Consider the following 13,097-nt stretch of genomic DNA (forward strand, 5'->3'; position numbering starts at 1 on the left):
CAGATGTGAATTTGATCATATTTCACTGTATTCATGTATGAAATGCTCAAGAATAAAGGAAAATTGGAAATTATACAAGAAACCTTAAATAAATAAAAATACCCTTCATTGATTAAAACAACATACAAAGGAAATGCGTGAACATAAACATCTCTATCATGCAGTAAGGCTCACGAACAGCATAAGCAGACAGCGATAGAATTATGGACTCAAAACTCCTTTTTAAAGAAGGAATCAACACCCTAGAATTCTAAACACAAGGTGGCGGGGGGATTCTTAAGACACATGGGAAAATATTGCAAGCAGATCTTCATTGGAAGAAAACAACAGACATCACCCAAGAGAAGGGAAGTAAGGACAATGGTCAGAGACACAGCATTGAGGGAACACAAGATGAGACTCCGCATCTCCCCAAAATCATCTCCAGACTCAACACAATCTCTAACAGCACTGCAGCAACATGTTTTCCTGAAAGCACAAGATGTTTCTAAAACTGGTTATATAAATACAAAAGATATGGCACGGCATGTAAGTAATTCCACAAAAAGGCCCCAGACAGCAATGGAAGGACAAACCCCTGACTAAATATAGGCACTTACAGATGAACATACAAGATGGCCAACAAGCCATGGAATCATGTTCAACATCATTATTAGAATAATACAAATTAAAAATACTGTGAGACAGCACGCCATCTCCTTAGAATGGCTAAAGGTAAACATAGAGAATGGCCATCACAATGAGTGATATTTGGGGAACTTCTTTCTTAAGTTATATATACATCTGTCCTATGATCCAACAATTTCACTCCTAGATATTTTCTCAATGGAAATAAAAACACACAGTTAAGAAAGAAAGTGAAACAAAAATAAAGACAACCCAAATGTTTGTCAACAGAAGCACAAATAAGCAAGTTCTGCTGTTTTTAAAGACAGAATCCTCACAGCAATGAAGAAAATGAGCAAAATATATTAGGTGCAACAAAGGGGATGACTACAGCTACAAAGCCAGACAAAAGAAAACGTGCCTGTGCCTCCATCTGCAGAAAGACAAAAATACGCAGAACAAAAACATGGTTTTACAGCAGAACACAAACGGAAATTAAAGACGTGACTGAGGTAATAAAATCAGCACACCGGTTACCTCTGGAGTAGAAATGAGGGGAGGCACAGGGGATTCTAGAATGGCTGCAATATTCTAAACCTTGGCACCTAGTCACCGCAGCCAGTGACTTTTCAGCCTATCAAATAGGCAGGCCATTTTTGATTTGTTTACTCTTGCCGTGAGTTAAATTTCACAATAACCACGTTTTACAGATTCCACCGCACACTTTAACAAGAACCGTTACCAGCTTTCATCCTCTTACTCAATCAAGCAGTCCTACCATTGAATCTTGACTGGTCAGATCCCAGAAGAGCAGTAGGACACCCAACTAAGGACAACACATTTCCAGTAGCTGCCTAGAACATGACTAATTTAACCCCCCTCAAGCTAATCCAGCAAGTGAACTGAGACACGGATGAGGGCACCCAGCACCTACCTGCTTGGGCAGAGCAAGGTTGTATGTGCTCTCACTGTAGCCAATGGCAGTGAAGAGCTTGTCTTTTTCCTCTGGGGTCATAAGGTCATCGATGGCTACAAGACAGTCATTTAGGAAACGAGTGACTTTAGTTTTATAGATTAAAAAAAAAAAAAACCCAAAAGCAAAACCAACCACCTGATTCCCTCTAACAGGCCACTTTGCTTAATTAAAACAAACACCCTGTATTTGCCTGTTTGTGTTAAGAAAACTGCAAAAAGTCACTCACTGTTAAGGAAAGTCAGTTCTCAGACATGTACATTTTTAAATTCTCTAAAACATTCAAAGATTAGTGTCATTAAAATCCATCTCAAGCTTAACAATAAGGAGTACTGAATGCTGAAACCTCTAAGCACGAATATGTTAAATTTCTCACAACTCATTTTTCAAGAAATCTCAAGTTTTCCTCTAGGTAGACAAACAAAGCAATTATGCAGCCTGTCGTATGTGTTCATGTGCTCCTCTACTGGGTCATGTGTTCATGTGTTCTGTCCTGTGTGCTCACATGCTCCTCTGCTGGGTCATATGCGCTCATGTGTTCTGTCCTGTGTGCTCACATGCCCCTCTGCTGAGTCATATGTGCTCATGTGTTCTATTCTATGTGCTCACATGTTCTGTCTTACGTGCTCATGTGTTCCTCTGCTGGCTATGTAAGACAGGATCTGTGTGGCTTTTTCTTGTCAGTGGATGATGACTCCCTGCCTTGAGACTTACTTTCAGGGATTAATGATTCTTCATCATCTTTCTTCTTAGACTCTTTCTTTCCCCAAAACCCACTAAACCAGCCACGTTTCTCTCCTGCCTCGGTAGACTTCTTCCTTAATTTTTGCCCAGAATGAATGACCTGAAAAATAAAAATTGAAGATTAATTCAGAAGAAACACTCTGTTCATTGTGAAGTATTACTATGGTCAATTTTGTTTAACGCTTCAACGGGGTAAGACAGGAGAGAAGGCCAGTCATTTCTTTCTGAAGTGATGCTCATAGAATGGCCTGGACAGTGTGGTCTGTGGATAACCTACTTCCTACACCTACTGACAGAATTTTGGGGAAGGCATGCCATTTAGCTAAGGACTTGAGTGAATTTCTCTATGTACTGTGGTGAGCAGGTATTTAAAGAGACACTATGATCACAGATTTATGAAATAAAAATGAATCTTTAAAGAAAGACGCTTCTGAATTTATACACATTATTAGTTTGCTAACTAGTTTGTGGGGGGAAGGAGAAATAGTGACAGAAACGCTCCTCAAGTCCCACCTCACCTCTTGCTTCAAATAAAGCCTAATGTGCTTCCTACTACTCCTTCTTAGCCATTTTTCAAAAACCAGAAAACAAGTATTAAAAAAGAAAACAAAAAGGAGTAAATGATTTAGACTCTGCCATCATTCCCTGATCTTCAACCATCTTCAATTCACTTTTAAGAAAATTTTCAATAGATGATAAATCATCATAACATATTTAAGTATCCCAGAATAAATAAAAAGTAAACCAATACAAAAGAGAAGTTAAAAGAAAAAATTAAGATCTATATTGAAAGAGGAGCCTTGATGACCGGATACAAGGCTAAGCATGGGGGAAATGTTCAGTGTTTGTCCTAAATCACCCATGAGTGCAAGCATTCAAGAGTGAAGAGATATGAAATGGGCAGGAGAAGATATCAAGATACAGTAAACATGGCACTTTATTCTAGCATTAACATATACTCTATGTGTTTATATTATATACATTTTATATAGATGTTTTCATGTGTGTGTGTGTGTGTATGTGTGTGTGTATAGACAGAGTGAGCAAGCAAGAAATACAGACAGTCATCAAAAAAGAAAAGAAGAAAGAAAATTATTTGGAAGCATAACACACGGGCAAATGTACAACTCAGATCTGCGTATAGGTTCAACTGCCAATCAGGTGCGTCTACCGCAGGCGGTCATAGGCGGTCAGGTTGTTCTCCTCCTAGCCTTTTTTTGCCTGAATTTGGAGCTGTGCTCATACAGATTCCCTCCTTCAACTAAGCATCACCCCATAATCAGCTCTGAGTTGTTTCCCATCTCTCTGAGCATGACAACAGAAGGCTTTGGGTCTCTGCAACTCTTTCCCAGTTCCTTAGGTGACTATCCAACCTCACATGTCTAACCCACCCTGAATTTTAGTGCAGTACAGACTTCTCTTCTGAACTCTGAGCTCATCTTCCTCTATCTAATGTAAATTCTGGATCCTCTCCCACTGCACCCAAGATGTTCCAGTCTTCCCCATTTTGTGTGATGACAGATCTATGCTTTCAACGCTTTATACCAAAATAACCCAAGGCTTTTTAACTATCTTATATCTAACCTGTATCAGATAATATAAATTCTGCCTTCAAAACATCTAGACTCTGGCACAGTCTATCTCCTCCGACAAGCTCCTGCCACCCGTCACCACTTCAACAGCAACTGGCCTATTAGTACCTTGGTGTTCTCTCCTACAGCTGTTTGCAAAGGAGCTAGACTGAGTTCTACAGCATGCCCGATTACAACATCCTGTTTCTTAAAATCAGTATTAAAGACTTGCCAATTCAGGATAAGAGCCAAAATCCACCCTGCTAATAAGAGCCTACACACCACACGGTGACCTCCCTCCCAGCAGGACCACTTCACCCTGCCACTTCCTGTAAATCACAGTGGCTGCCACCCCCACCCAACCCCCCTCATAGCACTGAATGAGCCAGCGGAGCTCCCAGGCCAAAACCTTTGAACTGGTACAGTTTCTCCTTTCCTCCTGGCTCAGCTTTCTGCTGTCTCCTCCACCCTCCTTGGGTCATTGGTCCAATCTCCCTTTCTGAGTGAAGCTTTCTCTGCTCTCCTGTTTAAAACTGCAATCCCAATTATCATTAGAGCCCCAGCACTCTCCATATCCCTGCCTATTTATCTTTAATTGTGTATTTATTATCCTTCTCTCCCACTGAAAGGGATGTCTTTGTTTTGCTCACTTCCATATGCCAATACAAATGATAAAGAGGAAAAAAAAAAATCATGCACTTAGTCATTCCTAAGGCGCTTAACAGTCCAAGTGTTTTAAATGAATTATCAAATATTCCCCCACAAGAAGCACAGGACACAGATTATTGTATATATGAGAAAACCAAAGCACAAATGATTAAATAGCTAGCCCCGAGTCACAAAACCAAAGGCCTGCAAAAAGGGGACCATCGGACCCTTCAAGTCCACACACTTAACCATAATCTAGAATGACAGGAATTCATGAAGGTTTTGCTAGATAAACGAATATGTGCACATGCTTTGGTGTCATTTTAAAATGAGTATGGACTGGAAGGTCAGCTGAGTGATGCAGCAATGGGCTCAATCCCCAGCATCACAGAACAGGGTGTGGCATGCCCACAAAATCTCTACAAAGGACTAAAAAGGAACCGCAGACAGCTCCAGGCAGCAGCTGAGCAGCTGAGACAACATGTGAGGTAATGAGAGCATCTGCTCTCTTCTGCCGACCTGTTTTGTAATGTTTTTAGAAGCTCTATCTAACTTATAATTCATTTTTAATCACTGAGAAGGAAAAGATATGACAGAACAAAGCACACTGAGTCCTGGTGGACAGGCAGGACAGAACCATTATAGACAGACTGGTCCTGATTTTACAAAATACGAAAGAGAAAGTGGTCAGGAGGGAAGACATAAGAGGGAAGAAGAAAGGGAAAAAAGCTTTGAGTAATCACGTGCCAGAAGCCAAATGTGAACTGGCAGTTCCAAATCGCTAGAACAATGGAGAGCTTAGATTTATGATTACACAAAAATTTCCTTCTTCTTATGTTAGCAGCTTTTTTCCAGCTAGTCTTCCCTAGAGACTAAATGAGGCAATAAAGAACAACCTCTATTCTCATTTGGGTAAATCTTAACAACTTCCCATAAAACAAGGATTTCTTCATCCTGAGTTTACGGCAGTGCTATTAACTCAATAATAAAGAATACAGTCAGCTGGGTGTGATAGTGCATGCCTTTAATTCCAGTACTCTGGGAGGCAGAGGCAGGCAGATCTCTGAGAATTAGAGGCAGGCTTGTCTATAAAGAGAGTTTTAGGACAGCCAAGGCCGTTACGCAGAGAAACCCTGTCTTGAAAAGACAAAAGCAAAACAAAAAGAGAGAGATAAAATAAAGGTAAGAAAAATAAAGTAAGTTAGCCAAAATGATTACCTCAACTTGTGCTTGTTGTCTCACTAAAATTATGTTAAAGACATCTAGATTCTTCTCCAAGTCCTGCAAAACGAAGGAAGAAAAGATTAGATTAAAAAACATATTCTATAATTAATGGACTCATCTAGTCATTGCCAACACTGACAGTGTTCTAATGAAAGCATGAGCTAAAATGGACATTAGGCTTTTAATTACTTCAATTCTTATAGTAAGGGAAGTAACTTTTATAGAAAGTTAAATACTTATTAACTAACTTGAAAATAAACCTTTTTTCCCGTGAGACATGTTTATGACAGGAACTGTGCTAGGGCTGAAGAGATGGCTCAGAGGTTAAGAGCACTGGGCTGCGCTGACAAAGGACCCAAACTCAGTTCCCAGAATCCACATGGTGGCTCACAGCCCTCTGGAACAAGAGACCCGATGGCCTTTCTGACCTCCACAGGCACCAGGCACACAAGGAGCGCACACGCATATATATGTGCAGGCAGAACACTCGAACAAATTAAAATAAAAAAACATAAGTACATGTTTTAAGAGGTTTGAAAAAAGAAGGGGATGTGTGGAGCTGGGGAGGTAGTTGGAAAACAGCACTGGATTCCCTGCAAAGACTGGAGTTCAGTTTCCAGCACCTACATCTGACAGTTCACCCACCACCTATAACTCCAGCTCCACCTCTGATGCCCCCCGCATGCCTCCTCAGGCACCTGTACTTACCCACACATAGACAAGCATATATGCATAATTTTAAGGATATAACATAAAAAAAAAAGAATAAAAAGATGGAGACCCATTTCATCACCAAGTATACTGAAGGAGAAAGAGAGACCCTAACATTAACTGGATCATCCATATCTCAGGCAATGTTTATACAAACTGGTTTATACAGTGCTCAGGACAGTAAGACAGATGTTTTTACTTTACTAAGAAGAAGCACTAGACTTGAGCAGCTGAGAAAGTGTCTGTGACCCGAACGGCTGGTAAACACCAAGAGCCTGAGTCCCGATCTTTGTCTTCCACACCTATGCTCTTTCTGGGTCACACTGGTGACTGTCATTGCTCCAAACCACAGGAGTCCAGCTCCGTCTCATATCCTGGACACTGTGACTCAATGACAGCACCAGCTACCAGATGTTACTAAGCAAATTCTCCATCCACGGTACAAGAAAGATTCCCAACCTCTCTCAAGGAGGAAAGTGTTTTTGTTTTGGTTATAAATAATACTTTAAGTTCTAAAAAGAACACACTGTATAAGTGTGGGTACTTTTATAAACACAACAAGATCTAACAAAAGAACATTTAAAAGAGGCTGGTGCCCATTTTCTAAACAGTACTAGAAAAAACAGACACATTTGCCAAAATAGTCTCTACTAGTTTTACTTATGTGACATCATGCTATGGGAAAGAGATTGTTGGTTAATAAAAATAAAGAAAAGAAAAGGTAAGAAAGAATACTCTGTTTCCTCATCTAATTCATTTCATTTCAAAGCAACAAGTCTGTACTTTGTGAAATTATATTCCAATTCAAACTGGACATATAAGAATATTAAAGGAACTGGGTTTAGTGGTATACACCTTTAATCCCGGAACTTGGGAGGCAAAGACATGCGGACCTCTATGAGTTCAAGACCAGCCTGATCTGCATAGTAAGTTCCAGGACAGCCAGAGCTACATGAGAGCCTATCTCAAACAAACAATAAACAGAATATTAAAGGGTGATTAGACATATAGCAATACTGATATATGAAATATATACCTGAATTTGTTTCTGTATTTCTTCTGAGACTTTGGTTTGTGTTAACTTGTTTTTATAAGCAATTTTGTAACTCTTGAGTAACTGCCTGTGTTTTTTTATGTTACTCCATGACCACATCTGGGTGTATCTTCTTATATGAACTTCAAGAACAGAATCAATTGCATATTTCCACCTAAAGTCAAATTTTGTTAATGTACATATGAATATAAAGGTTCAAGAAAAGAGTTTAGACTGTTCAGAGACCCAATATTGTTGATTTTTATTGTTGTTCTTCACCATCTTCAGTAGTTCCCACAGTAACACTGCAAGGTCCCAGTACAACTCTCTGACCTAAATAAAATGAGCAAAGAAACACTCTAGGAAGAGGATAGGCCAAAGCAAAACCACAACGGCACAAAATGGTACATGTGGGAAACAGTGCAGTCATGTGCTCAGTAGCAACTTCTAAGCAAGTGGCAGACCACATACAGGACAATGGTTTCGTGGTTATATTAAAAATATGGCATAGCTATTTTAGTTCACACTGCATGACATCCACACAATCATGAAATGCATTCGTGGCTGCATTTCGCAATACATCTCCACTGTTAAGTGAATCATGACGACAGACTGTGTTATACTGGGAATACTCTGTCCGTGCAGACAACTGACAAGACTTCTTAAAACACATTCAAAGTCTTGAATGCTAAAATAATACTTTAGGAGTCCAGAAGCAAAATATAAAATGAGAAATTTGTGAGGGGAAAAAAATGGCACAGACATAAAAGATCTCTTTCGTTAGTTTTTGAAGTGTCTGGACAACAAGGCCTTAAAAAAAAAATCTGAATGTCCTGGCTATATGATTATTCATTCCTCATAAAATAAAAGAACAAGAGCTAAGGCGATGACTCAGTGGTCAGGTGCTTGCTGAGCAAGCATAAGGACCTGAGTTTACATGCCCACAATGCAAGTAAAAGCCAGGTTCACTGGTGCACACCTGCGGCCCCAGGGCTGGGGTGATGGGAGATGAAACAAAGGAAAAGCTTAGGGTTCAGTGAGAGACTTTGTCTCAAAAAGTAGGGATAGAGTAGAGAGAAGCTATTGGAAAAGACATCCAACATCAATCTCCAGTCTCCACACATACCCACACAGACAAGCACATCTTCATGCATGCACACACACACACACACACACACACACACACACACAGAGACAGACTTAAATAAGAAGAACAAACTCTAACTTACCATTGCCGACAGTTGCTGTGAAGTGGTAAGCAAGGCTTGTACTTCCTATAGGGAGCATTTCTAACCATATAATCCAGTGACTCCAAAAAGTCAATCATACTTAAGTACTATTGAGACAAGAATGAAATTAGGTTTGTTACAGAGAACACATAAATAAAAGTTAGATTTGATTCTCTTTTTCTAGAGGACTCCAAGATCTCCAATAATAAAATATACCAACTATACCTGATTAAACATGACATTATCAATTAGCAATCGGAGCACAATATTTCAAGTTCTTCTATAAAAGAAAACTGCACTACTATTCAAACCGTCACAGAACCAACAATACACATCCTTTTATCAGATATTCTAAAATGCAAAGAAATATACATTTTAGCAACAATAAAATGGCATGTCTCCCATGTTGACTGAATTTGTGTTTCTAAACCTGCCTTTTTGCCACAGCTACAGCACCTAACTCCCAAACTGCTCCAGAACACTGATGCATAATCAAGCAAGCTGAAGCCACGCAGGCACTCACTTTAGCATCAACACCACTGCGTGTTACATTGGCCTGACAAACAGTTCAAATGAAGAGAAACACACAAGAAGAGTGTGAGAATGACCACAGGCTCAACTAGAGAAAGGGCTAGCTTCCTTTGAATTTCCTTCAATACAATTCTACCTAACGGTTATGAGAAATGTGTCTAGCCTAATCTTCAACAGTAAACCATACGACAGATTTCAAAGGCACAAGGAAGAAGGATACAAAATACCTAGCTACAACTTGAATGCACAATGTTATGAAATAAAATTGCAGAGACTTTATGTAACATGAAATAGACTATTAAGGTTTGTTTTAAGCTAGGCATCGCGGTACACATCTATAGTCCTAGCACTCAGAAAACTGAGATAGGACAGATTGTTTTAGCAAGACCTAGTCATCCTGGGCTCTATTTAGTGAGTTCCAGACCACACAAGACTAAACAGAAGAAAAGTAGTTTTTCCCCCCTATGGTAATGTAGATACTGGAAAATCTAAAATGACAAAGACCGCTTACATTCCATTCATTAAACTGCACTAAACTAAAAGACGAGTTAGTGACACTTCTCATCCTCTCAATTCAGATCTCCAGGTCTGCTAGCCGAAGCCTCCAGGCAGATGACCACACTTGGAAAACAGAGGGAAAACAGTTGCTCTAAAAACTAAAGAAATGGCACTTTAGTGTCTTTTATTAAAAACTGAAGTGATGGGGCTGGACAAATGGCTCAGTGGTTAATTTCAGAGGCTGCTCATGCAGAGGACCCTGGGTTTAATTCCAGCACCCACAGGGCAGCTCACAACCCCCAATAACTTCAGTTTCTGGGATCTAATGCCCTCACCTTATCCCCTGAGGCTCTTGCAAGCACGAGTGCCCATATATTCCCAGAGGTTCCAACACCATATACAAGCATCAACCTGAGTTCAATGCTCAGAGCCCACAAGGGAGTGGGACATAACCAATTCCTTCAGCTTCTCCTCTGGCCCTATACCCACGCACAGATGCGTATACACACATACACACACTCACACATGTACATCTAAAAGATGAAAAGACTATACTGAAATTCTCCTGTAATTATGAATTAAAAGGAAATAACACCATTCAGTATAGTTTAATAAGATCAAGCTTCATTTGTAAAAAAAAAAAAAAAAAAAAAAAAAAAACAGATCAGATTAATGGAAACTATGTCTGAAATCTCTGGTTTTTAATTTTCCTTTTTTTTTTATCAAATGTCAACAGAATGAAACAAAAGTAGCAGCTGACCATCAAGACTGACTAATGACGAGGACAAGAGCAATCAGAATGCAGGGCCGACTAAAGCCAGAGCTGTCTGAGGGGCCATTACCTGAGGCTTCGTCAGCTCAATGGCAATATTCTGCACTTCCACATTCCCGTCGAGTTTGGGGGTTTTGAGCTCTGACTCTGCACCAGGATTCATGTAGAGTTTCGCAGAGGCTGATATTGGCTGGAAAACTGACAGCACACGGGAAGGCGTAAGACAGGTTTATGCGCTCACAACTGTGAACAACTATAAGTGACTATGAGAATACTGCACTTGGAAAGTAAAAAAGTAAATTATGGCATGTATGTGCAACAGGACCACTACCAAGAAATATGCAAGGCATATGAACTCAGAGAAACAGTGGCAGCATGCACCAGGCCTGCACAGGTCCAACCCAGATGGGTCCCAGCACTGAATGGGGGAAGGGGACCTGAACCCTGACCAAAAAGCTATCTCCAACTGACAACTGCTCACAAAGGAAAAATTAGTTTCTCCAAGGGAGTCTCACTGGGTCTACGAACCACACTTAAGGACAGGCCCCAAACCCAGCAATAGACGTACAACATTCTTTAGTATTTGGGGGTTTGTTTTTGTCTCGTTATGCCTTGTCTGGGCATTATTTTACTTTCCTGGTCTCTTTGTTTATGTATTATGGTTTCCAATCTTGTGTTTTTATGGCTTTTCTGCATTCTCTGAATGTGTGTGTGCTTCCTGTGCTTTTTCTTTGTTTTTGTTGTTTGTTTTTTCTCTCTGTGTGTTTTGTTCTATTCTGGCCTGTTTGCTTTTCCATTTGCCTGTTTTCTAACAGAGACACAGATACGGAGTTGGGTGCATGGGCATATAGGGAGAACCTGGGATGAGGGAGGGGAAACAGTGATCAGAACATATTGTATTAAAAAAAAAATGTTTTCCATTTAAAAAGAGAGACAGACCGAGAGAGGTGAGGACAGAGAGAGAGAGACAGGGAGACAGAGAGAAAGCGATGTGTAAGAATCCACTTATCTGTGTGAAACAGATTAGGCAGCTGGTTAAACCCCGTCTCCACATGGAGTCATGTTCCCAGGTGAGGAGAACATGAAACACAGACCGTCTACAACTGGGTTTCTCTGTGATTTAATAATTTACTGTTCATATAAAATATTAAGACAAGAGCTGGAGAGAAGAGCAGTGGCTGCTCTTCCAGAGGCCCTGAGTTCAATTCCCAGAAACACAGAACCATCAAACACATCAACAGTGAGATCTGGTGCCCTCTTCTGGCATGTAGGCACATATGCATGCAGAATACTGTATAAATAATGTAAATATTTTTAAAATATAAATATTTTTAAAAATATTAAAACAAAGAGAAAATAAAATCTATTTTCTCTCTTAAACACTGACAAAACTTAGAAACAGAAACATAAATAAAATTGTCCTAGAAAACAAATTATCAGTATACTGTCTTCAAATTGATCATATACAAATAACCTTAAGGAAAACTAAAAATACTCTTGAGGTTAGGTGACAGTAAAAACAAAAAGTCTACTTGGAATGATGACAGTGATACATTTTAACTATGAAAGAATATCAAAGCCATAGGAATGCATTTATTACCTTATAATAATCATAATTTGCATTAAATTGTATAGCATTAAATTGACTGACTTATGCTATTCATAAATTCCTGAGAAATAAGTTATATATTTTTCTGAACTAGTTATTTTACCAGTTATTTTACAAACTGGGTACACTTCAAAATTTTGTCATTACTCAAGTGTATGAACATAACAGAGCTCGCAATCATCCAATGGCAGGGAGCTCCAAAGATCAGGAAGAAAGTCACAGAGAACAGGACAATTTGGAATAAAGAAAGAAATGGACACGGAGGCGAAGGATGATTACAAAGACGCTCACTGAATAAAAAACAAACAGCTTCTCAGAATGAAACTGAAATGGAAAAGCAGTAAATAAGTAAGCGGGCGACTCTGTCTGAGAAATGAAAGAGAAGCCACCAAAACAATACAAAATTCACTTCTAAAAATACCCAGCATGATTGGCTTACATGGGTAGAGGTGACATGAATCCCGCAACCTTGGACATTCCAAAACAGAGGAAGGAAAAGAAGGAAAAAAAGAGGAAGAAGTGAGGGAGAAGAGACTGAAGGGAGAGAAGGGGGAGGAAGAGGAGCCCACCCCTCAGCACAAAGAGCAGTGTAACAAGGTAGGAGAAAGCACAGGGGCCGAAGGAGGTTGGGACTCTGTCCTCCTCCATCATGCTCTAGTGCTGTGGGCGTATAGCCTAGTCCTAAGGAGTTATAATCCAAATAAGCATTCTGGAAGCCAAAGGCCATAAAATTAACACATTCTGTTTGTTACAGCAACTTCATTCAGAAAAGCTGATGAAAACATTGACCTCCATGTCTCTTCTAAAAACGAACTCTCCCTGGTACTCACTGTACTGATGGTTTTGGGGGATGTTTCTACTTGTAAGAATTTCACGTTTCAGTTGATCCTAAAGAGATTTAAATTGAGAATTAAAGAGAAATACACACTTAGCCTTGCAATCAAATTT

The 13,097-nt window shown here is 39.7% G+C and overlaps 1 protein-coding gene across 5 annotated transcripts in view; it reads right to left on the minus strand.

Annotated features, from left to right (window-relative positions):
- The window catches only part of Vps13c (vacuolar protein sorting 13 homolog C), a 149,519-nt gene that overhangs the window by 98,916 nt on the left and 37,506 nt on the right, over positions 1-13,097 (minus strand). For all 5 annotated transcript variants that reach the window (XM_060384831.1, XM_060384833.1, XM_060384832.1 and 2 more), the window contains 7 exons: positions 12,980-13,037; positions 10,611-10,738; positions 8,740-8,846; positions 7,514-7,685; positions 5,761-5,823; positions 2,294-2,423; positions 1,541-1,635 (listed from right to left, as the gene is read on the minus strand). In XM_060384831.1, the coding sequence (XP_060240814.1) occupies positions 1,541-1,635; positions 2,294-2,423; positions 5,761-5,823; positions 7,514-7,685; positions 8,740-8,846; positions 10,611-10,738; positions 12,980-13,037 (753 nt within the window). The remainder of the gene's footprint in view (positions 1-1,540; positions 1,636-2,293; positions 2,424-5,760; positions 5,824-7,513; positions 7,686-8,739; positions 8,847-10,610; positions 10,739-12,979; positions 13,038-13,097) is intronic.

This window comes from Meriones unguiculatus, chromosome 6, assembly GCF_030254825.1.
Source record: "Meriones unguiculatus strain TT.TT164.6M chromosome 6, Bangor_MerUng_6.1, whole genome shotgun sequence".
In the NCBI taxonomy this organism is placed as follows: Eukaryota; Metazoa; Chordata; class Mammalia; order Rodentia; family Muridae; genus Meriones; species Meriones unguiculatus.